The 25,944-nt window shown below is 43.5% G+C and overlaps 1 protein-coding gene across 2 annotated transcripts in view; it reads right to left on the reverse strand.

The window, feature by feature from the left end:
• tspan4a (tetraspanin 4a) overlaps nt 1-25,944 on the reverse strand; it is a 120,752-nt gene that overhangs the window by 80,586 nt on the left and 14,222 nt on the right. Inside the window, exon 2 of one of the 2 annotated variants that reach the window (XM_062397830.1) lies at nt 14,117-14,196. In XM_062397830.1, coding sequence (XP_062253814.1) covers nt 14,117-14,179 — 63 coding nt within the window. In that variant the 5' untranslated portion in view covers nt 14,180-14,196. Of the gene's footprint in view, nt 1-14,116; nt 15,743-25,944 lie in introns of those variants that run through there. The other variant, XM_062397756.1, reaches the window with a different exon arrangement.

Consider the following 25,944-nt stretch of genomic DNA (forward strand, 5'->3'; position numbering starts at 1 on the left):
TGGGAGAATATCAATAGAGAGGAACTTTTGCAGAGAGAGAGAGAGAGAGAGAGAGAGAGAGAGAGAGAGAGAGAGAGAGAGATTTGATTTTTTAAGTCACTTTTATTTTCTCAGTGAAGTTCCAACAAACAAGTTACTACAACATATCAAACAAATTGACCAAAAAGAAAAAACAATAATTCAAAATAAAAAATGACCAAAAACCAGCTGATCTTTTTAGGCAGTTTTTAACTTTAACAAAGAAGAGAGAGCGAGAGAGAGAGAAAGAGAGAGAGAGAGAGAGAGAGAGAGAGAGAGAGAGAGAGAGAGAGAGAGAGACAATACTAACCTCACAACAACCTATCAAAAATAAATTTGGTTTCTCCCCAGTTTGACATGACTTAAATACCACGGCTTGTTCCAGGGCATCAATGACTTGTTACTGAAGATTTATTTCTCGACGTCTCTCGAGATTTCCCCCTGGAAATGCCTCATTGAGTAAAAACAAGACGTCCGAGAGCCAAACAATAAAATGAGTTTCTTTTGTGATTGTTCTTCAAACTGGACAGGATCCCCAGGTAGCCTCTGAGTCGTTTCCCTCTGAGTCCGACCCATAATCAACAATGACTTTGTTTTTGTTTTGTTTGTGTCGCAGGACAAGAAGTTTTGTTCCCTTCGGCTTCTCCTCCGCAGCCGCAGCAGGATCCGCTCGGCTCTGATCACTGTCACTTGGCTGCTTGTGCATTCCACTTGGGACTCCACTGCAGCCTGGACTAACAGCCACTCCCCCATCTTAAGTGACCGTATAGATCAGCCGCCCTCAGATACTACACACAGGCATGCAGCAGGCAGCATGCACACGGGCCGTCACTCTCACAGTAACAAGAACAGACACATGGGAAATCATCCATCAGGAATACTGAGCTATTTCTGATTGCTTTTCATTTTTGCCTTTATGCACCACAAAGATATCTACCTTACCGATGTAAGGTATCTTTTGTTTAAGCACAACATTTCCTATATTACCAGGCACTTAACTCTTTCACTTTGATATATAATTGACATATGGGACCTTGAGAAACACACAAGACACATCACGCTCACACACTTTGATCGTGCTGCTGTGAGTGCAGACTCCAGAGAGTCGACAGCCGTTCAATCCTGAGCGTTGATTAAGATAAGAAATAGATAAGATGAGATTTTCCCTTTATTGATCTTTCTTAGAGGAAATTGACACAGCGAGGAAGTCGCAGCGCAAAAGAAACAATGCTCTAAAAATAAAGATGAGAATAGAAACGGATAAAAATAGAAATGCTAAACACAAGGCGGTTTTTTCTTACACTGTGCAATGTAAGAATACGAGTTGTGTAACAGAGCAGTAAACCGTATTGCCGTGCTTCCGGTGTATAGACGTCAGAGATCTGGGCCAAGACTCTATTTGCTGTTCTTTGTTTACACTCCAACGTCCAACTAGTTTCTTTTATCACAAGAGCCGAATGTTTCTCTCAAACAGTGATGCTTTTTTAGGTGTTTTAGGTCCAGACAACATTTAAAAAGCAGATAAATGATGGATTTCGGTCAATGTGAAGGCAACCGAAGCTGCTGAAACGTGATTGGTCAAACAAGAAATGGAAACTAGAAGACTTGAGGCCCCAAAATCTTGTCCCTCGTCTAGAGATTCTTTAAATTCAAATGTAGAAATCTGTTTAGAGAGATTAAGAGAGTTCTTCTGAGTTAAAGTCCTGCACTTTGTGAACCTCTTCATCCCCCCTGACCTCATCTTAAAGCAGATTTTAGCTGCTTTCAGAAGATGTCAGGGTGGATGAAGACATGCACTGAACTTCTGCAGATCCTGCACATTCTCTCTGGTGGAGCTGCATGTGTGAACGCAAATATCCGGATGAGAACACAGCAGGGGAATCCTACACACGTAGAAGACATCAACAAAGATGTCAAGAGGGTTTGTGGTGCTAAGAGCCGGCGATGGTGTCTGGTGCTGTAAACAGATCACATGCTCTCTGCAGCAGAGTTCAGGCATCACATCCTGTCGCTGTCTGCACCCAGCTGCTCTCTCTCTCCCTCTCGCCTGAATAAGGATTTGTTGTGAGCGCTGCGTTGTGCATGAGTGAAAAGCAAACTGCAGGTAATGTCCGGACCCAATTCTCTGGACTTCCCTCGCAGGTCGTGTCTGAAAACAGCTCTTGTCACATCACACTGTCACCTGCCTTCCTCCTTTGCTCCCAGCCTCATTACTGCCCCCGTGAGACGTTGTCTTACAAAACACTGTGGGTCACATGAAGCTGCACAGAAGACCCTCGGACTCGTTTCATACGGGACACCACGTCGTCTATTAGGTGCATCGAGCTGCCCTCCTCCTCCCCGCGTCAGCAGACCTGTTGGGGTGTCAGAGCTCACAGCCTCCATCTGCTCTCCCTCTGTAATGAGGCGGACCCGCAGGAGTCCCTTGTGCACGGGAGGTTAACAACCCACTGCTGCATACGACCAACACAGCTGAACAATCCATATGCACATTGTAGATACACCCCTGTCGGACCCTCACAGCACATATCATCATCCACACAGCCTCAGCTTCCAGGCCGGTGTTTCCACTCATCACACTCGTCTACTTATCACCACCGCCTCAAGCAGCTTCACTTGGTCGCTGGAGTGAAACAAAGCAGAATCAGAGGGATTACACTGATGGGCAGCTACTTGTCTCCGGGTGAATCTCACATCAACGGATGATCACTCAACTCACTGTATTCCCCCCCGACCTCAACATGTGTGCCGAGGCTCACGCCTGTGACATCTTCTGTCTGTCATGGCGACGCAGAGAAACGAGGACAGCCACCTTTTACCGAACAAGACGAAGCCGTCGCAGCATGGCGTCGGCGTGCTGCTCTCACACCGGGCTGCTCATCGCTTTGACACATCCAGTCCTCCAGTGTCCCGTATGAATATTTAAAAAAGTCCATGACTCAGATCTGTCAACGTGGATTACTCAATATCTACAGTTTTAATGTGAGCACACTGGCAGTGACCCTTGTCCCAAGTGTTTTCCAAATGTTCTGCGTCTGCTTTTGGAAGCATTGTTCAAATGAATGAAACATTATACATGGTTTTTTTTTAATAGATATATCATATACAATACATATACAGTATTTAAACCTGTTTTTCTAAGATTTCCTTTGTGGCCATAGGAAGACAAGGCACAGAGAGCAGCCTCATCGCTGTGGTGCCAGACTGACGGAGCCGGGGCAATAACTCACTGTCAGGAAACTGACAAGGTGGCGAACGCACATCCTTCACCAGACACTTGCATTCAGTCGCTGGGCTAATCTGGCAAAGAGCGAGCTCCTCTTCACAATAGCAGCTTCGTGAAAGCGTGTCATGGAGAACAAACGTCTACATGTTTGCATTTGTGGAGCCCGTTATGTAAAGAGTAAAACGCTGCTGAAGAGAAGGTGTAAACATGAAGTAAGTGCAGGAGAAACACACGTATTTACCTTCTTGTCAGAGTTACACAAGAGGATTTGCTCGACACCCTCGTGTCTGTGTGGCGAGTGTGAGTAAACACCCGGCAGCTGATTAGCTTAGCGTCGCACAAAGACGACTAACAAAGCCTACACCTCTGAAGTGATTAACAAATAGCATGTTGTCGATGATGTCTTGTTGTGAGGTTGCTAATTCAGTTTAACCCCAACAACTCGATAGCAAGTGACGTATCGGTGACTTCGGATGTTAGGTTGTGTTTTCATCACAGTGTTTCTCCCATTAATTATGTAAACCTGCTCTTTCCAATTCTCATGAGAACGTAGAAGATCTATAACTTGGTGTTTAGCTCACTTGCTGCATTGTGTAGCTGTGTGCAGCGCCACCACCCTACCATGGGTTTGCGCTTTGATCCACAAAGTTTTTACCGTCCACGCAGTCGGACCTGATCAGCTGCAGGCGTGTGCGTGTACCCTTGTACCGCTCTGTGGGAAACGCTGCTTTACTTGATTCGTTTTGGAACTGATCTGAGGAGGGAGGGTTTGTTTTGACAAGTTTCAGAATATCTGAATTTTGTTTTATCATCTGATGAAGGACCAGAGTTCAATACCGGCTGATAGAGAAGCTCTTAACGGCACATTCTTCATATTGATCAAAGTGGTCATTGCTGCACATGTGGGTATCTATTTTCAGTTTTTCTTTGACTGGTCAACAGAGGCTCTCACTGGTCAGACTGGAATCACTGATCACATCAGAGCTGTGCGTCCGGTTCAGACCTCTGCAACTGGGATTCACTTCATTTCATAATTTCCATGATCACAGACTTCTCTCACAGAGAATATATCAGCGGTTTGTACTTTTATGTTCTTGCATGTGTCTGACGCACACACACACACACACGCTATGTTTGGCAGCTTGAATATAACCCAAACCAGTGTTGATAGAAGCATGTGGAGTTTAAACATTATGAAACTGGCTCCGGCTGTGTCGTCAGTGGCGTCAATGAAATTTGCAACTTTTGCTCAACTCTTGAAAACCGAGCAGGCAGAAAGTCTTGAGTGTCCATGGAAACAACACGAGGATGCAAAACTCCCCAAACAGACTTGAGATCAGTTAATTAACCGAACGTAGTCGTGTTGCTGACACACTTTCTCCTACCAAGCTTCTTTCCAGAGGATTTACATAAGAGAAGAAATAGCTGCATTATGAGGCTCGTTGCAGCTAAAGATGAAAACAAAAGATGTTTTTTACGTGTTTAATTAATGTGTTTTATTTACACGTCTAAAGGATGTCGAGGGCATGCACAACGCTGTCCCACATTTTGTCTAATTGATTCAAAACATATTCAGTTGAGAAATTTAAGAAATTAAGAATTTGTTCTTATTCTTTAATAAACTAAAGACGGGCAGAGGATGTTCATGTCTCATTTATCACAGCCCTATCAAGCTTCATTAGTGTCATTACCAACAAACTGTTTAAATCATTACATGAGAAGAACACAGGTCACCTATGTTGGAGATCACCGGTGAGAACGAATCAAGTCACAACCTCGCTGATTTACTTGTCTCCTGCTTTTCATGGAAACATGAGGAAAATTGGATTTTAAAAAGCTGAAGTATTCAAGTAGGTCAGTGTAGACATTCTGGTGTCTCCAAAAGCTGAAGAGTGGAATCAAAGAGGTTTTAGTATTAAAACTGGCAGAGCAGCCGCACTGAGCCGCCACCTGAGTCTCTGTGAGCCAATAAAAACCCTGCAGAGCTTTATCGAAAAGGATCATTTCCACAGAATCTGTCAGTAAAACACAACTTGAGTTAATTATGCGTTTATTCAGCATTAACTGGATTCCCCGACATTTCAAATCTGCTAAAAACAGATTTGAAACAGTTTTCAGACCTGAACTCCTGCAGAGTGTCCTGAAGAAACCTCATCAACACGCCCCCCCGCTCGCAGTGAATCAACCTCTCATCAGCTCGTTCGGACATTCAACAGACTTATTACTCGGGGGCTGGGCTGAAGAAACTCCAGAGAAAGTCTGGAGGCTCTCACTCAAACATATGCATTCACACATTCTGCCCCTCTGGAGAACCTCTGCAGAACCTCTGGAGAAGATCCGGACCCGAGCAGATGTCTGGAAGCAGCTTGACTGATAATAAACAGAAAAGAGGAGAGAGAATGAAGACATCCTCAGTGCAGTGTGGGTGTGACACTGACGCCTGTGAGCTTTGTGCACAAACATGAACACAAACTCAGCAAATGCAAAGTGCAAAAGACTATTATCTGGACCAGGCACGCTGTGCACGCCCCCCCCTTGTCCGGCTGCAAATCAATGGGCTGTGTGGGCAGCAGGGAGGCCAGGCGAGGGCGTGGGCGTGGCTGACAGATCTCAAATCAGTAGAAAGGCCTATTTCTATGGATCTGAACAAATCGGTGGAGATGGATTCAACCCGTTCACAACTCAACAATCCACGGCTCCTCCGCTGGGCTCTGACCTACATTATGATGACAAGTAAACACAACTTCAGAGGACACGTCTTCACTCTCTTCCCTTTGGCTGCTGTCTTCCCATCTCCGCTCTGTCCCAGTCTCCCGCCGCCGCCGTCCCACCGCAGTATGAAGAAGCCACGTTTGTCCTAATGAGATTAATTAAAAAAGTGGCTGTAAATTAAAGTCTTATTTTAGTATTTTGTAGCTGTGGGGCGCTTTCCCCAGCTCTGCGGTGGTTTCCACTGAAGAAGATTAGCGTTGTGCATCGTTGCATATTTTCGAGTTGCCCACTGTTGCAATTTTACGGTAGAGTCATCGCTGCTACATTTAGGAGATAATCAGCAGTTGTCCTGGAGCCTCAAAATCCATCTCTCGTGTTTCCTACTTATATTTTTGACGTCTTCTCTGGGAGGTAATGACACCGGGCGTCTCTCAACCCACACAGACCAGGAAAATGTACGACTTTACAGAGGCGAGCTTGTAACACACACACTCGCAGGGTGATGGAAATTAAAGTAAAGAGTAATTGACTGGAGCCTCAACTACGTGAAGAGTCACTGGATTCAAATCTGAGTGGGATGTGTTGACTTTATTTGTGAGATAAATGTGAACAAACACACAAACACACACACACACACACACAGACACACACACAAAGAAACGCCGACCTTGAGATTCTTTGTGACACATCGCTTTGAAAAAGGATTAGTTTCCATGACAATCAGCAGGATCATGCATCTTTTAATGATGTGAAGGAATCACATGAGGGATCAGAGTCAGTGGGGATTAGAGAGAAGACTCCAAAAAATGTGTATGATCATAACTGATGTGTTTCATAATAACTGGAACCAGTAACAGCTTTAATAAAACCACATTAAATTGCATCCCCCACCTCTGATATACAACAATCTAACCCATACTGTTCTCAAGGGTTTAATATTCTAAATGTTAAGTTTTTTAGAACAGAAACATTTAATGGGGTGTTCCCAGTCCTACACCAGTTTGGTTGATCAAAAATACACAATAGGCAACAGAAAACAAAACCTGCTCGGTGGAGTCAAAGATCTGGGTTTTATAATTTGAAGATTTAAAAGTAAAACACTCACAAGTACACTTCAGATGAAATGCTCCTTTTTAACCCAGAGGCATTCAGGTGTGTAATCTGCAGTTAATTTTTGGTTTCTCCCCATTTGTCTTTTTCCCACTCTGTCACCAGACACATCGCCTGAGCTGCAAAACAAATCTGTTCAACGTAAACAGACGTTATACAAGTACCAGCAGCAGGGAACATAACTTATAAACCTGGGGGACATAAAATCAGAGTAAAACGTGGGTTTAAACGAAACTCCACCTGAAAAAGCCTTAAAACAGAGGAGGGAAAAGCTTTACTTTTAAATATGTTTGGAAATCAGAGAAAAATGAATGAATAAAAGATAACATGAATATCAATGTGACACATGAAAGACGGAGGCGCTCCTGTGGCAGGACGGCGTTCAGCTCCCGACCTCCGTCACACACCAGCGTTTTCACCAGCCCGTCTCAGTTTGACCCTGTGACCTCTCGCCGCCGTCTTGACAGCAAATTAGTGAGAGACAGTTTGTCCCAGAAAGTCCTCACACCTCCGCTTTCTGTGTCACGAGGCTCAGGCTGAGTGATAACACAACTTCATCCGCCGAGGAAGCTTGACCTTCTTTTGGTTGCTGATTATAATTAGTGTCTAAATGTTCAATTGCTTCACGATACAGAGAATCTGTTTAGATCCATGTCGTAAAAAAACTAAATCAGCTTTAAATACTTCTCGGAAAGGGGATTTGAAATGAGTCTCTTCTGTCTTTGTGATTGTGAGGATCGGGAATAATTCATGAATAAGTTGCCATCAAGAAACTCCAGCAACAAACCATCTGACAAACATGAAGTAAAACCCTCAGAAGACAGATTTATTTTCATAAAGCGATGAATATATTTCCTATTCTGCAGTAAAGCTGTATTTCTTTCTACCCACTGGTTTGAGAGAAATAGTATTTAAAGAGATTCAACTGGTACTTTGAGCTGTAAACTAAATCATCTGTAACGAGATGAATACATTCATGCTGGTTTCAGCATCACATTCATTAACATGATTATAAAAATATACATTTATTGCTTGAACATGGCTCATGAATCATCTCGGCCTAATGCTTATGTGTGTACAACTGAAAAGGTTGACACCCTGTAATCAAAGGAGGGTGGACCCCTGCCACTGGTGGAACCCCCCCCCCCACACACACACACACACACAAACACACACTCACTTTCAGATCTATGCTGGATCTGAAGCCCTAAACCATCACATCCTCCACCATTCAGAGACGTCCCTCCTCCTCTGCTGTCTCTCTCTCTCTCTCTCTCTCTCTCTCTCTCTCTCTCTCTCTCTCTCTCTCTCTCTCTCTCTCTCACACACACACCATATGAGTTCTCCCTCTTATCTTGCCAACTAACAACCTATAGATAACTTTCCAATTAGCTCCAGCGAGGGGAAAGAGCGATGGGGGATCCCTGCACTGCACGCTGAAGGTCTTTTTTTTAATTGAATTCCCACGAGAGACACTTCAGCCAAATCTTAGGTTTACATTTTAATCCGTGGGGATCAGGAGGGGAGGCAGAATATCAGCACGTCCCCGGCTGCACAGCGAGACGTGGAACTGAGCTCAAACTGTTCGTCTGTAGATCAGCAGGTGTTGAGTGTTCGATAATGAAATCTTAAATTAGTCCTCCTTCAACTTGTATTTGTGCAGAATGATGCTGACAGTCTCCCTCTGTCTTTCATGTGTCCTCTCACGCTGCGTGTCGCCCTGTTCCTCTGAAGCTGCTTGAGCGTGATAGAAAGTGACGTGGATATTAACACTTGCTATTGTGTGCGTGTGTTTGGCTGTGTGTTTGTGTGTGTTTGTGTGTGTGTGTGCAGTTTGTCACTTTTTAATCCAGCTGACGAAGTGTATCTGCGACGTGACAAACTCCTGGACGTCTCCTGAGTGTGACAGAAAAAATGATCCTGCTGGTGATTATTTCTGTCGTCCATGCCGCCTCTCACTGTGGGTTTACTGGTAAAGTGGCATTAGACAACTCTTTTTGCTCAAACGTATCATTATGAATGAAGTGCTGACTGCACAGTGTAATAGCCGCCGAGTAATGCATGTAGATGGTTGCTTATAAACATTGCTTTCGCCCTCTCTGCAGCTAAATTCTATGGAAAAGGTTAGGGCCGCAATTTAAGACACAAAGAAAAAAGCTGCTTAACACGAGACAGGAGGAACAAGTGGCTTTTACCAGGCAGAGGAAACACTGGACTGTGGAACAACTGGTGTCATTGTGGAAATTGTCAGTGGAGGAAAAGAGACATTCAGTCCATGGACACTTCTACTAGATCACTAAGTGTACTTCTAATATATAACTGGTTGTTTTTCTCGGGGAAATGGTGATAACATGCTTTCTATGTACCCTTTGTAACCGTCTCTCTGTTGTTTAGTTTATTTTATTTGTAAAAACACAAGATAATATGATAACAACTTGCTTCTCTTTTCCAAACACATCATAAAAGTCTCTATCTGCTTTATGTCCAAAATAAATACACAGAAACATTATGTACTTTCCTGCAAATGCTCCCACACTCACATACTTGTTAGTGTGAAATTATCCGGAAACAATGTTGTAAAATAATCTGTCTTGTTTTCAAAGTGGTGTTTATGATTCTGTCCGGTGTCTTCGGAAGCTGCTGCTACTCGGAGGAAGTTCTCTCTATCTCCTCTTTAAATTGCTGCCTGGTTAGATTCATATATTTGCAGTCTTTGCTGCTAAGCCCTTGCTGTTATGTTGTTTTAATCTTTGCTCTGAAACTCTCAGAGAGACCAGATATCGGTTGAACCTCCTGCTCTGCTCTGCGCTGTCTCTGTTTCTTCGACTTTTCCTCCTGAGTTTCTCTTACTGGTGTTTTTCTTGATTTTTGTCCTTTCAGCCCTGGTGGCTGAAACTGCCCAGTCCGTCATTTTTTTTACCCTGGAAAGCTCCTTTAACTTTCTTTAAGGCTGACATTCTTAGAGTCCCGCACCTAAAGAACAGCCCACCACAGCATAATATACATGACAGCCCTAAGGCCAGATATATAAATCATTTTATATGCGCTAAAAACATGCATACGCCATTAACTCACATAAACTGCTCTTTAAAAGCCTTCTACATGCATACTTCAGACAGAACACACAGTTCTCTAGCTGCATGTGATATGATGAGGAGGAGAGTACAGCAAATATGAAGTGATTATGGTGGAATAGGTTGATGGATGCTAGGTGTAAATCAAAAGTGTATCACTGGAATAGATTTTATATGGATTATTTAAGATGAGGCATAATTTCCCCAGGTTTCTATTTTATCCTGAGTCGTGAATCTCTATGTGTTTGATTCACTAAGAACCTTAAACCAACCAATGACCGTGTTTGCAGATTTTGAACGCTGACGATGGAGACACCACTGTGATGATGGTTTGCAGCCACACATGATGAATGACAGGTCTGGGGGCTGTAAATATCCGAGCCCCCGAGTAATGGTTGTGTGTATTGACAGCTGCCCTCGTGCTGCTGGGGAGAAACTGCACTTCTTCTCCTGCTCCTTTTGCACTGACAGGTCGACAGATTGTTTGGGCTACTCAGGTTTTTTTTCAAGGCAGTTCTACATCCATTAATGGAAAACTGTGGGAGTTGAAATGAGCCTCATGTGCACCCCCTTCCTTTGTGATTCAGATTTAGAGATCAAGGCAAGACAAATCTATTTGTACAGCGCATTTCAAACCAGTGGTTCAAGCATAAGCAAGGGGCCGACTTATAGATTATAATCAAAGCACACAGAACAAAAACCAATAAAACAAACGTATTGACAAAATTAAATGCAACTGTATTACATGCATCTGCACAAAATCAATATTTCTGAGGGAGTTAACGGCTGATTTTATAATTGACTTCATGTGACTGCTGGAATTCCAGCTCTGATTTAAGGATAACAACAAGGTTTCTTAAGGAGAGCAGTGTCTTTGAGTCTTTCATCTGTTGCACAAAATAACATGATTTTAGAAAATTGTTTAGAAAAGCTGCATCCAGCTACTAATATGTTAAATACACTTTAGCCGATAAACTAATGGGCTGTAGTTGCTTGGTGAGACAGTTATATTTGACTGTGTGTCATCTGCATACATGTGATAAATACACCAGATAGTGATATTGGAAAAATGGAAGAATGTACATTTTGAATAACAGAGGTCTGAGAATTGACCCCTGTGGGACTCCACATGCTGAGGCACTCTGATGATTAACTTCCAACTGATACAAACTGGTCTCTGCCTTCTAGATATGACTCACACCAGTTCAGGATACTGTACGATGGACCAATATATATGTATGTAAACCATAGTCAGCTTTAATAAAAGCAGCAGTGAGGTGTAATATCTCGACAAGAGCGACTCTACCAGAGTCACAGCTGAGATTAATTAATTAAAACCTTGGTAACAGTTTTCATTATTATGGTGGTGTCTGAATCCAGACTGACGAAGGCACAGATAACTGTGAGTTGATTAAAAACAGTTTTCCCAATGATCTCACTAATTAATGACATGTCACACATGGGCCTGTGATTATTCAGCACTGAAGGACGCAGATTAGCCTTGAGTTGGTTCGGTCTTCAGGGCTTTAGGGAAAACTCCGGAGACTAATGAACTATTGACTATCTGCAACACATCTGTTGCCAGGCAACGCAGAACCTTCTTTAAGAAATTTGAGTGCAGCGGATCGAGAGAGTGCACGGAGGATTTGAGATGAGGAACAGGTTCATGGACAGTTGACAAAACTAAGTATTTTTACTGCAACTCAGTACTTTAGACAGTATCTTGTGTACAAATCTGACAGGAAGAATATCAATGTTTATTTCTGACCCCCAGAATCCATTTGTTTTGCTTCTGCTCTTGTCCAACTTTCTGCAAAATTCACACAGAAAACTTTACACCTTCACTTTAAAATATACTGTATATATATAGTAGATTGTATGGCATGGTGGCTGTATATACATATATATATATATCATAATATATAATAATGTCGAAGCAGTACAGGTTTAAAAGGCTTTGGTGTTATTAAATATGTAAATTGCATATATTAGTATGTAAAAGCTTTGATTGCAAAGGGAGTTACTAAAAGCCGCTCCACTTGTTGTCAAACACTTAAACCAGTGATTAGTGGGACAAATTACACCAATTTGAAAAGATGAGTCACTAGTGTTTGCTTGTTTATTTGATTCTGACTCCCCTTAACGCTTAGGATGAAAAAAAAAACTGATTTCAGAACAGTGGAAGTTGGGTCGAATGCAGCTGGACTATCGCCAGTCGTGCATAACAGATCCAGGATTCTTCACAATGTACTTATGCACAAATGACCACCCCCTCCCTACTACTGCTTGACAAACCCAACGCCACTATCGATGACTATAACTTTATTGTGGTGTTGAGACGTTGAATCAAAGTCCCAGCTGTCAATCAGGACTTTTACATCATCAAATAATTTATTAAAACCAAATTTAACACTTGAACAAACATCAGCGTGATAAGAACTCATAGAACTCACATTTTTTGACATGTTACATGCTAAATACATCTTTTGCTTCACTTTCGGGGGGGCTACTGTGTCGTCCATCTTTATATTCAGTCTATGACCCAAACGGTGTGAAGTCAAGTTAGCATTTCATAGACAACAGCCTACGGTTTCCACTAGAGGGCAGTAAATTACAATATGATTGCTACTAAAATAATCGTTACACGTGAGAGCTCTTGTTGATAAAAGAACATTCTGAGCTTCTCTTTCAAAAACTGGTTGTTTGCTGTGTCGCTTTAGTGAAGTTAAAGTTAAAACTAAACATATAAGCGGAGTCCAAGTTTGTATAATCTGTGTTGATTGTGTGACAGCTACCATGCCATACAATCTACTGTCTGCAGAATTAACATAAAACAACAACGAAAAATTACGAAACTTGGAAAAAAAAAGGATCCAGGCGAACCAGTTGACAGGTCACGGTTTATTGCTGCCGTAGAAATGATGTGTGACGTTAGCAATCAGTTCCTATTAGGATTATTTTCAAAGACAAGCTTTATTGGAAGAGCTCCTTTGTTCTTACCTGCAGGATCACAGCATGATTGGCTTTTCAGGAGGAGAAGGCTATAGCTCGTCACGGTCAAGTGGTCATTACGAAGCCCCAGCGGCAACGCACAAACACACACACACACACACACACACACACACACTAATACGAAATGCTGTGACCTCTCTTTGACAGCAGGTAATAGCTGACAAGATGTGGAGGTGAAGAGGTCACTCATTCCTCAAGGGACATTGCTCCCTGGGAACTTGATTGGATTTCAGCATCATAGGACTTGTCTCATTCCAATAAGAGGAGGAGAGATTCGACCAATCAGCGATCCCCCGGAAAGGTAACGGCAGAGGCAGGCATCTCCGCAAAAACTCAGTGACAACGTTGCACAGCGGATCGCACAAATGGAGTCTGTGGCACGAGATCCAGATCTTTAAAACGTGAAGCACCTCTGGGGAGCATGACAGGCTTCAGCGTCTAACTGAAAGCTATTGGTTGTGGGACTGACAGATACAGACACACACCGGAGATCGAACATCCCCGAGGCAAACAGATACGATCGGACACATAGAGCAGCCTGACAGCAGCTGCCTTGATGGGCTGCGCAGCTCCGTTGTGTGATTAACGGGTCGGCACACAATGAAGCCTCTAAATACGCCAAAGCTTATAACAGCAAACAATGCTGTGTACACCCACACGTAGAGCACTGTATCGGGAACAAGCTTGAATCACCCACACAGTGCGCTCTGCACAAATGATCTAAATGCATGATCTGTCTTCTTCTCACACACCCCCTCCTCGCTCGTCTCGCATCACTCTGGTTACACACACACACCTACACACACACACACACACACACACAACACAGCTTCCAGTGAGAGCAAGATCAGAGAAATATGCGTAACAGAGACATGTAAAAGTCAAGAAAGCAAAACAAACCTCCCCCAAAAGTCACATATTCACATTAAGAGACAGGGAAAAAAATGTTTGATCATGGACTCACCCAGAAGAGTAGATTGAAGAAGACCATTCCATATCGCAGGGCCATCATGCAACCCTCGGCCATCCTGCAGCGCCGCAGTTCTAGGAGGAAGATGAAGGAGAGGTCCAGGTAAAACACCACATACTTCTTCCCCTGGGCGTAGCGCCCCTTGGACGTTTCCGGCCCCTTTGTCGTGTGGAAGCCAAACGCAAACGGCGGCCGCTTGTACTCAAACTCTCCACTGAACCGGTGAAAACCAGAAGTGAAAGGTGGCGAGTCCGGTTTACTGTCCAAGGACGGACTCCGCCGGTACGGAGTCTCGTCTGTGCTGGAGCGTCTCATCGTGGAAGTGGAACGAGCTTTGAGTCTTTAACCGACAGCTCTGTGTGTTTCAGGTGCAGGAGTCCACAGTGAGGGACCCAAGTTGTTCCACCGAGGGCTGAGAGAGGATCTCTACCTCAGTTATCCTCAAAAAGAAGTCTGACCCCTGTCACAAGCGCAGAACTGCTTGATTTAATTACACCCCCGAAGTGTGATCACTCTAAATCTCAGTTAATCTGTTGAAGATAATGTGATGCCATTCCCTTGACTTGAGTTCCTCTCTTTTAATCCTACAGTGCCACTATATTCAGCCGGAGCTGGAGACATAATCCTGCTGCAACACCTGTGTAATTCTGTGTATTTAGGACATAATCCCAACACACACGTACACATCTGCACATCTCTGTTTCCCTGCCTGTAATCCCTCAAACACAGGTGTCATGCTCTCTGGAGATAAGCCGGTTTGCAGTTTCATCTCGTAACGCCTCAATCAGGCAAACGACCGGAGGGCTCCAGCTGCTTCGGGTCGACGAAAGGATCCGGAGACTTCCTACCTGGTCTCATGAGAAAAATCCCCCCCCAAGGCAGGAGCTGTCCACCAGGAGGTCAACAGCAGCCTCCACTTCAGCTAAATCAACATCTACGCTACTCGGTAAGAGATCACACATCCGCTGAGGAGGAGTGGGGCTGCTTTTGCTTTTGCTGACATGCATTTAAAAAAAAAAGCAAAGGAATGAAGAGCTGAAGGAAAAGAAGGAGGTGAAAGGGAAGGACGGTGTTGAGAATTAGGGAGGAAGATTGAAAAGAAGCACGAGAGGATGAGCAACGCGTGTGACCATTCTTTGGCTTCTTGAAATTTGTCTCCCTGTTGAATTCCCAACCTCGCACAATTTCCTGTCTCTGCCCTAACTTGTCCTGCTCGGGTCTGAGAAGTGTCGAGGGGTTTCTCCTCCTCTCTCCAGTCTGTTCCTCACACCTCTAGCAACCCCCCCCACCCCTCTTCAACTCGCTCTAATTTCCCTGCTGCACCTCCTCACTCTCTGGTCCTTGTCTGCGCTCCGCACTCAGTGCTGACGCCGGCTAATACATGTCCACTCTCATCAGTGAGGCAAAGTGTGCGCTGTCCCCTCTTCTGGTCCTTCCCCCCCTGCTCCGCCACAAGGTTCCCTCTCTCCTCTTCTCTAGGTGGGCAAAGAGATCAGGGTGTCCACGGGGGTCATGGCCAAGCAGCGAGAGGAAGAAGAGGAAGAATGAGTGAGAAGAAGAGACGGAAAAAGAGAGAAGAGATGCTGAAGAGAGACTGCAGTGTGTGAGCACTGGTCCAGATTCGCTGCCTGAAGCTCCCTTCCCACCTCCTCTCTCTCTCTCTCTCTCTCTCTCTCTCTCTCTCTCTCTCTTTACATGCACACTTCTCTCTCTCTGTCTCTCTCTCTCTGTCTCTCTCTCTCTCTTTACATGCACACTTCTCTATCTCTCTATTCACATGCACACTGCACACTGCTCTCTCTCTCTCTCTCTCTCTCTCTCTCTCTCTCTCTCTCTCTCTCTCTCTCTCTCTCGTACCCCCTCCCCTTTCCTTCCCTCTCTCCCCTAGCAGCCTCCGACGCTCTCCCCTGCGCACACACAATCTCAAACACACAATCTCAAACACCCCATCCCTCCTCGGTAACTGTCCCCCTAAACCTTTGGCAGCTCCGTTGCCTGGAGCAGTCATTCACATTCTGGCCACACCCTAAAAGGGAGCGCGTCCAATCAGCATCTCACAGCCCCATTCCTCCCTCGTGCACACGCACATCATGCCCCACCATCTTCCAGATAACACGCACGCACGCACACAAGGCACGGAGCTTGCACACACGGACCCGCACACAAAACCTGGTGTGTTGTTAACATAGCACTGCTGAGAAGCCTGCTGCACTTGCGCTAGTGCTTCCTCCTCCTCCTCCTCTTCCTCCTCCTCTCCCCTCTGCCTCCTGCCTGGAACTCATTCCACATGCAAAGGTTGTTCTTGCACAAAACCCAGACTGCTCTCGGAACGCTTGGCTTCAGTCGTGTTTCTCTCTCCCTCTGAACTTGGGTCACACAGTAGCCATGTAGCCGCACTCGGCACTGATTTCCACGCTGCAAACTTCTCACCTAAAGTATTTCTCTGTGCAAACACACAGGGAAATGTGCAACGCTGCTCGTATTAACACAAAATGACTGCAGGCCCCCCCCCCACAAGCTGGCCGCCATCACGGGTCAGTGGATATATGAGGGGCGTTTCAAAGGTACTGACTTGGCCATAACAAGTGTTTAATGGATTTCTGCCGTGTGGATGCCACGGCCTCGGGGAGAGAATGTGACTTAAGGTGCTTTCAGACATCATCCTGAAAACGTCCAGAGTGTCTGTCTGTAAGTACGCAAAGGAACGTAAATCTCCAGAGAATTCATCACAAGCGAGTTGATGATGTTTCAAATATGCAACAGACGCCTAACTGAAGAAAAAATGATATAGATATCCCAGGATTGAAGGATGGAGCCATACGAGTGAGAGAAGATGTCAAAAGAAAACAAGATTTGAGAGCTTTTAGGCATAAGAGACAATGCCAGTGTCTGTGTGCTGTAAATACAAAGTCGTGAATTATGCAGCATAATTATACACCACCACTCTCATGACCAAGGAGATATCCAAACCCTATTGTCCCAACATTATCCAAAGTTCCTGTCTGAAAGCGGCTGTAGTGAATCACTGCAGAGGCACAGGGGGCAAATGGTCACCTCCAAAAACATTACTTGCCACCAATATTGTAACGACACACACGATTTTGGTCTTTGTTTGTGTGAAAGTCTTTTTCCAAATATGTTTTCTTTAATTTGTTGGCGCACTGATGCTGATCTTTACAGATTTGAACTCTGTAAGCAGCAACCCTATAACAGGCAACTCGGGAAAAAACAAGCTTCTGGACCACACACACACCCACAGGCTGCTACGCTTAATAGGACTTCCATTCATTGTATGGACAACCTAACCAAAGGACCTGAAGAAGTAATTAAAACAAGGTTGTGCCCACACGCCAGCGCACACACAAAGTGATTGTGCAGCGGCACCCCGGGGGTCGGCTGCAGCTTTGATGTCCTCAGCATTTACAAATAATGTGCCTGGGAGAAAAAGAAGGTTTTGTCTGCAGCAGAGAAACATGATACGCACCGTTAGGAAATGAATCTGTGGGTTTGAAGACGGGGGGGGGGGGGGGGGGCACATTATGAATCGCTGTGTGGTGAAATCAGGATGTAAATGGAGCTATGTGCACAGACAGACACACAAAGCGGGCGGCGCTGCTCTCTGCTCTCCACACGGCCATAAAGGGGGAAGGAGGCTGGCTTTGGATCCTCTTGTTTACAGCTGGAAGACGAGTCTCCTGTGAGTTCCTTCCGCTAAATGACAAAACACGCTAGGAGGATAACTGCAGTGCACACGGAGCAGGGATATGAGCGTGTGAAATGAGAATGTCAACACCGGCAAATAATTTAGATCTCTCTGTCTGGTGGAATCTTCAGCTTATGCAACCTCAAACTTTGAATTTGATGCTATTTTAGGAAAGTTAAAGACTTCACAAGCTTCTTCCAAGGCAGTTTGTTTCCTCCACAGATTTAGAGGCTGTGAATCAAGAGCAGAGCACAGTGGTTCAACACAGTGTCCAAAGTGCCAGTTCAAAATCACAACTTTCACATTGACACATGTGGGCGAGAGCACTTTTCTTTATTGTTGCTTTTGATGCTTTTCAATGTCTTATCTTCTCACTGCATCTTAATTGAGGGGTAATCTGGAGATAAACAGTTTTTCCTCTGATCAGGAGGTTTTCAGAGGAACGTGTTCAAGAAGCTCAAGCAGAAAGAGATATCACGACCTGCTTATGTGAATCTCCACAGACTCACACCGACCCAGAGATGTTAATGTGTCCAAGGTCACAGATAATTTGATTAAATGAAATAACCAGATTGTGTTTTTTGTTGCCTCAAAAATCAAACCCTTTTCTTGTGCAGATATTTGACTAGAGCGGTGTGAAAATATAGTTCACGGCATTTACTTCCAATGCACTTAGAATGGCACTTACTAGAGCGGGCGCCTCTTCCCGCTGCACCACACTTACAGACATCGGCTCCCTAAATATGTCAGACTCTTTTCATCAAGATCCACAAAAATGATCCCCTGGGAATTCAGTGAAAATGTCAGAAAAACATTCCGTTGCTTGCACTATTAAAGAAAGTGTATTTAATGGGTTCTTTCCTTGGAAATCGATCCAGTTGTTTGTGCATAATCTTCCCCATCAGCCAACCAACAAACAAGTATACAGTGGAGGTGATACATTCCCTTAAAGAATCTTAAAACTCCTTAAAGGAAGGTGCTGTCAGGGCAGGAGGTCGGACCAGATGACTGAAACCACATTTTCACAAACAGCGTGACACCAGCGATCATCGAGGGATCCGAGCCTTAGGAGATAAATAACAAGTGCTCCGGTGGGAAATAAACACGTTACACCCAACTGAGCCCGACTCGCGAGGGACGTAAGATTTATGCTCAATGAATCAAAATGAGATGCATCAAGATGTGACACGACAATGTGAAACCGGAAGATGGAGTAAATAGTAGATTCAATAAAGAATGAACAATGTGGAAAATCCTGTAGTGGAAACGGTAAAACAATATAATCAAGGATATTGTCACAGAGGCATCATATCAATTGTTTGTCTCTTGGTATCTTCAAGAATCAATTAAGGTTATTTAACGGAGGGTTTCAGTGATAATCTTTTTACACATTATTATTGTTATTATTATTATTTAGCCATTAAATAACCCTAAGCGTGACAACAGAACAGAAAACTGGATTTGTTCACGGTCGCTCTGCACCCGGGACTGAAACTCATGACCTCAGCCGTGTCTAAATTTACCAAAGTGAAAATGTGGTGTAATGACAGTCGGGCTGAAATCGATTCGGTTTCTCCGAGAGAGCCGAGCGGGGGTCTGTTGGCATGGTAATAGAAGAGCTGCACGAGGAGCACATGCATTTAGACTATTTATGAAAACATATTTATACATTAAACATTATTTGATCAGATTCGAAGTGCATTGGGTTTGTTTGAGAGGAGGCTTTGATTGTTTGATTGATTGATTCCCTCGAGTTAAAGCATTTAACCTTATGAATGTAAATTAACAAATCACGATTCACTCCCCTGCATTCCAGACAAAATATGAAACACAGCCTCATTTACAGGAGAGAAGAATGCAAAAGCCACAACTACAGAAGCCGCACAGCAGAAAACCATTCAGCATAATAAGTGGGTTGTTATTAACCTGAAAACCTCATTTCAGGTTGATGTGTGGAAGTACCAAGGTTTCACGAGGCATTACCGTCCCCACGTGTCAGTGTGTTTGCTCAACTGATCCAAAAGGATCCAGAAAGTCTTCAGATGAAGTTTCCTCGGCTGTCAATCATAAACGTCTGCAGAAGATTTCCTGACAGTTCAACCATCATCTGTCAGAGTTTGTAGTTTTTTTTGGCCCCAGACGAGCTGACGTGTCTGTCCCGAGAGTCACACGCTGTTTGGGTCAGATTGCAGCAACGCAGCTCGGAGGGTAGAAGTGAAAGTACAGAGCCAATAACACAACCTGACACTGTTCCGAATGAACAACATTACACAATGTAAATCAAACGTGAATTAAAAATAAAAAATGAATCCAATGAATAATCCACAAAGCCAGAGACTGAAGCCAGAGCGAGTCACACTTCGCTCGCCAGCGGAGTGTTTTAACACATATTGTGATTCTGGATTAATTACTGCTGTTAACTGAGAGATTTGATTCATGTATTTAGAAAAGAGGATTTTACATGAGGGGACACAAAGCAATTAAGTAGCCGTGAAAAGCCGGTGTTGTTTGTAAGCATGCGTTTCAAATGTAATTGTGCAGAGCCGTGCAGAAACGTTGCACATGCAAAGAGTTTGGACGTGGGCGACAGAAGAAATGTCTCTACGCCTACCTGCATTGTGGAGGGAATCATTTAGACAAACATTCCGAACATCAAAGCGAATAGATATCGAGCCACTGTTACATGTTTACTGTCTTTGATCTGGTTGGTGTCACCACCTACAGTCGAAATTACACCGCGACACCTAAAACATTGCATCAGCAAAGAAAAGGTCACGCAGTATTTAGAGAATAAGCCTGAGGATATGTTGTGATTTTCTTTAACGGAATTATTTCCTCTTGAAAGTGGAAATAGTAGTTGTAGTTATAGTAAAACATGAATTTCCGATTCACCTACTAGCATTTTATGGAGTTTTCAACCTGAACGTCCTTAAAGTTCCTTTTTTCAAATTGACGATTATGTGCAACTTAAATAAACACACGTGGTCACTTGAAAAGAAACACGGACGCTGTGAACAAAGTGTGTTGTATTTGTGTGTATTTGTAACCTGGGACACCTCTTTTAAATATTTGCATATTGGTTGAGAGGTAAGTCAATTATCGCAAATGCACGTTGATAAGAAAATGTCTGTATTGGCTAACAAGTGGTGTTAGGTGCTTCTGAGTGATAGAGAAACAGGTGGCAAGTGACAAAAGTGTAACATTGACCAGTTGACACCATATTTTTCCAGTTATACCGACACTGTGAACTGGTCTGTGGAGCCTTTAAGCAATCTCACAGCTTGTTGTTTTATTGTGAAAAGGATTGCACGTTGAAATTTTTGTCAGTGCATGAATTATCATACAATTTAACATAAGTTTGCTTCGCGGAGGTGGTTCTTGCTTCTGGTCTTTTCTTGGAAGTTTCTGGCGGCAAACAAAAACGGCGTCTGGTGGGCGGTGGGATCAGCCAATCACGAGCCTGGATGCGTCTTTTCCTATTTGTTTTGGTGCAGCTTCATTCAGCCTAAAGGTAAATTACCTATCATCAGGGAAGGTTGAACCGAGGAAATTGAACTTTAATTATTTATCCAATTTTTCTAGCACAGGCTGCCTCCTCAAACGAGAAAAAAAAAAAGAAACTAATTAGGTTCAGTTGTTATCAGCGGGTTTGTGTCTCTACGAGTTTGCAAATGAGACAACGCGAGAAATAATTCATAGGTATTTAATAAAGTGTCTAATAATAATACATGAGGATAATGTTCTGTCTATTTAAAGGGCCTGTCGACGTGTGATTTCTGTACAACACCAGCCAGAACATAGTTTGTGTTGAAATATTAAGTACAAAGAGTCTTGAAATATTTATATGATGTTGTTGCTACATGCAGAGCTGTCCTCTGCTCTTCAGGGCCAGAGCAGCATCGGGACTTAATTGAAGAATTGTGAGATATTACAGAAGTCCAGGAGGCAGAGGAATAATATACACACACGACTTTAGAAGAAATTATGAATTTTGCCACCAAGATAAGTTGAGAATTGTACTAATTAGAGGTAATTATTATTTGAACGAGGTGTGAGGCATCACATTTTCATCCCGACGTACAGTATTTGTGTTGTGGATCTGTTATTCTGCTCAGGGTCGACTTTTACATCTCGGGTGCTTTGCCTGTTTCCTTCATTCTGTAGATAAAAACAAGTAGTGAAAATGTCACACGTGTCCGAACAAACAACATGCACCCCCCCACACACACACACACACTCACACACAGACACACACACATTCCTATGTGAAAATACAAATAATGTAATTGTAATAAATAATACAAAATATACAATTCCAGAGTCTGAAATCTGCTGTACTGACTGCTCGCTAGCTATTCATGTCGACAAAAATAAATATAAATAATGTGCAATTCTCTTGCAAACAGCTGCCTGGCTGTTCACACAGGAAGCCTCTTCACAGGTTCAAACAATTAAGTACATAATTAAAGAAAGGGAAATTTCATCATGTGGGGGAAAAAGTTGGGGAAATTGAGACTCCAGGAGAACAGCGGGGGAATCGAAAGTATGGGATGCTCATTTAATCATTTTTATGTGACATAATATATCACTTATATGGTTTAAAAAATGATTTTCTGTGTGTTTTCTGGCCCGACAAAATAGAACAGACCCCTAAACCATAACGTTAGATCGCGAGAGCTTCTCGGAGCTTCTCGAAGCTTCCCAGTACTTCGCTGCTGGTGCAATCAGCCCAATTGATTAAAGGGAGCGGAAATGAGGTGCACAGTTTTCCGTGAAGCTTTGCGGTGCTTCTGCCTCCGGTGTGTCTACAGGGTTAGAGGACGATGGTGTGATGTTACTGCATGGCATGTGTCACGTCATGATAAATCAGCCTCTTGTGGAGCCCTCTCTGCATTTTGGGCCCTAGCCAACCTATGTCGCCTATGCCAGGAGCCGCCCCTGATCAGGTTAACGGTTAACGTCCTCATATGTGTCTGTGTAAATACCGGTGGCAGGCTGGTCATTTAACAAATCCAAGCTGTTAACGAGACAAAACCGTGGATGACTGGCTTCCATTATTTACAGCTTGTGGCTTTCTCATTAGTCCAGTTCATGGGACATAATTACTCGGGGCCGATGATCACTCAAAGGCAAACAACCAGTGTCTCTGACTTAATGATGTTATAATTTTTTCCACTGTACAAATTGAGGAGGAAATGACATCCAGATGTGGCTTTAGTCAGCCGGTGAAAAACACGGCCACCGTGTCGCAGGGAATCTAACACACCTGGCACAGTACGATAATTTACAGCAGGAAAATACCTGCATCCATTCATCTTCATGATTATCTCCATTAATTCATCAAATCTTTTCTGCCATATGGGGGCGTCGACAGCTTCATGACCAATTCTGATCCCTGTCCCACACCTCTGAGCAACCTGCAAACATGATGTATGCATACGTGTCATATCTGCGATTCTCATTCTGCTGTTAATCCGTCCCAGTGAGAAGGTTATTACCCTGCTTGCCAGTCAAACGCTGCCCAAGAACAGACAAATAGGCTGTCTTTATGGACGTGTATTTATGGACATGAAGGGAAGGAAAATCCCCCCCGGTGGGAGAGAAGCAGTGGGGGGGTGGCAGTAAATTCATCCAGCCATTTTACAGACACAGGCTCACATCTCATGCAATGCAGAAGCTCACTGTGCCTAATGTGCAAGCCACCCCCACTGTGATAACATCCAGACAGGTACCTGACATGCTCATACATGATGCACGACTCCCACTCCCTGATTAGAGTGTACTGCTCCAAAGATTCTGGTCACATCAGTCTGGATTTTAAAATCTCCTTTTCATGGAATGATCCAGCACAGCCGGGGTTGTTTTGAAGAGGTTCTGCACAACACATACAAGTACAAGTACACACACACACAAGCAGCTATGTGCAGCTGTCTTTATGAGGACTTCACATTGACTTCTATTTATTGCGCATAGCCTAAATAAAACCTTTTCCCCAACCTTAACCAGAACCACTTAAAATCTACAATGACAATCAATAATCTCACTGTTTAACAGATGCAGGGACTTTAAACATGGACTCTCTGTTCCTAATGCACTGAATCCAATAGTTTCCATTTACTCCACTCACGGCTGTGGTCCTTGAATTCACTAGTAAAATCAACAAGCAAACAAATCCGCTGTTTAATTTTTTTTTCTTCCTTGGTCCACCTCCACGGAGAGATATCTGTCCTCCCTCAGTCGCAGCATTAGCAGAGAATCCCATCAAGACACACACACACATACACAAACACACACATACAGAGACACACACACAGAGAAGCACACTGCAGAGGTCGCAGTGTGTGTAATGTAATCAGAGGAGTGTTCAGACAGGTGGCCATGTGTAGGCAGACCTGCTTGATCCAGAAGGCAGAGAGATAAGCAGCGTTAGAGTCCCTGGAGCCGACAGGAAACAGCTCGGATCGAGACACATCAGCTGCTGCACAAGTGCGTCTGTGTGCGAGTGGGAACTTGCGTTGGCATGTGTGTGAACTCCATCTTTTCCTCAAGGACCTCGGCCCATCGGGTCCTCCTGATGCTGCCGATAGTGTCTAACGGTCGTACAATACAAAATACCACAGTCCTGAGGGCAGCCAGACATGGACTTATAATTGCCCGGACTGTGTTAAAATCACACCCTGTGTCATGTGTGTGTTTCCTTTGTGGAGGATATGGTTAACGTGTGCAACATCTGTCATGAAACTGACAAAGCTGAAACGGGTTTATCACCACAGGGAAGAACTACAATTCAGAGGAACGGGGATACAGATATGACTTTTAATGAATCCCTTTGTGGTGTCGTTGTGTAGCAGTGATGAAGTAAACGTCCAAAACTGCCCAGGCTAAAAAACAACAACCTAAAATATACCTGCACTCATGGAAACTGTATCTATATTCGATGCGATCTGTAATTTTGAAATCCGTTGATGCTCCTGTCATTGTGTTTCTATGGTGATGTTACACAACTGGCCCTGCTGACGTGGACATTTTCAGAGAGGAGTGAAAAGAGGAAACAGAATCATAAAGCAGCTCTTTAAGAAGAGATAGGATCCAAACCTCAGAGCAGGTAGCCACTGAAAGATCCTGTTAATAAGGACAGAAACCGTGTTCGAGAATATTGTATTTAATATTCTACTAGTCTACTTTCACTTTTAGGCAGCTGCGTTTATGTGCTATTCTGCGGCCAGCCACCAGGGGGCAATCAAGAGGATTTGGCTTCACTCTTGGGAGTCGTCCATATTTAAATAAAGTCTAATTAAACGCAAGCCATGTAATGTCTTGGATTCTTGGTCTGGACCTTTGATGGACAAACCCATATTGTTCTCTATGTTTATTACGAATTTGTATATATATCCTGTTATAGTGTGTTTACATCCAACACTTTGATCCTATATTTAACACGAGTTGCATGTTAGATGAGGGGAGGAGGTCATTAATGGGCCTGAGATGCTAACTTCTGTAATCTATCAACAATATGCTGAGCCTCGACTAACAAGGACGGACCAGACAAGGAATCTGTTCAGTGGTCTGATATTTAATGTGAACATCAACTGAAGCTCTCTCTGGTGTATTGTATTGTTTATGTGCTGTATGTGCTGTAGAGCTTTTTATGATTATAATATAGTTAATATGTTGTGCTCATCCTACCTAGTTTATCTGCAGAGAAGATTTTATAGTCAAATGTTGTTTTCATTAAAATAAGCCAAATTGAACTGAGAATAAATAGATTTCACATGGTAACACATTTAGTTCATTATTTGATTGGTGTGTTTCCTGATTGATTGGTTTTTCTAATTGTATTATTGCATGAATAAGCAGGTGTATGTTCCCAAGGTTAATGCTCATCATACTTAATAAAATGCAGTTGAATAAGATGTAATAATGATGATGATGATGATGATGATTCCTCAGATTACAGGGTTTGGTTTAAATCTCTCTCTTCACTCTTTCATAATTGCCTCAGGACATTTAACTCTGAAATACAAATTTGTTTCCGCGGAATGATCAGTTCAGTGTTAAATGACTAATATCGTTAATTAGTCAATGTCAATAGCTACTGTCCTTTTCCACCATTGTAAAA

This window comes from Platichthys flesus, chromosome 1, assembly GCF_949316205.1.
Source record: "Platichthys flesus chromosome 1, fPlaFle2.1, whole genome shotgun sequence".
NCBI classification, from domain to species: Eukaryota; Metazoa; Chordata; class Actinopteri; order Pleuronectiformes; family Pleuronectidae; genus Platichthys; species Platichthys flesus.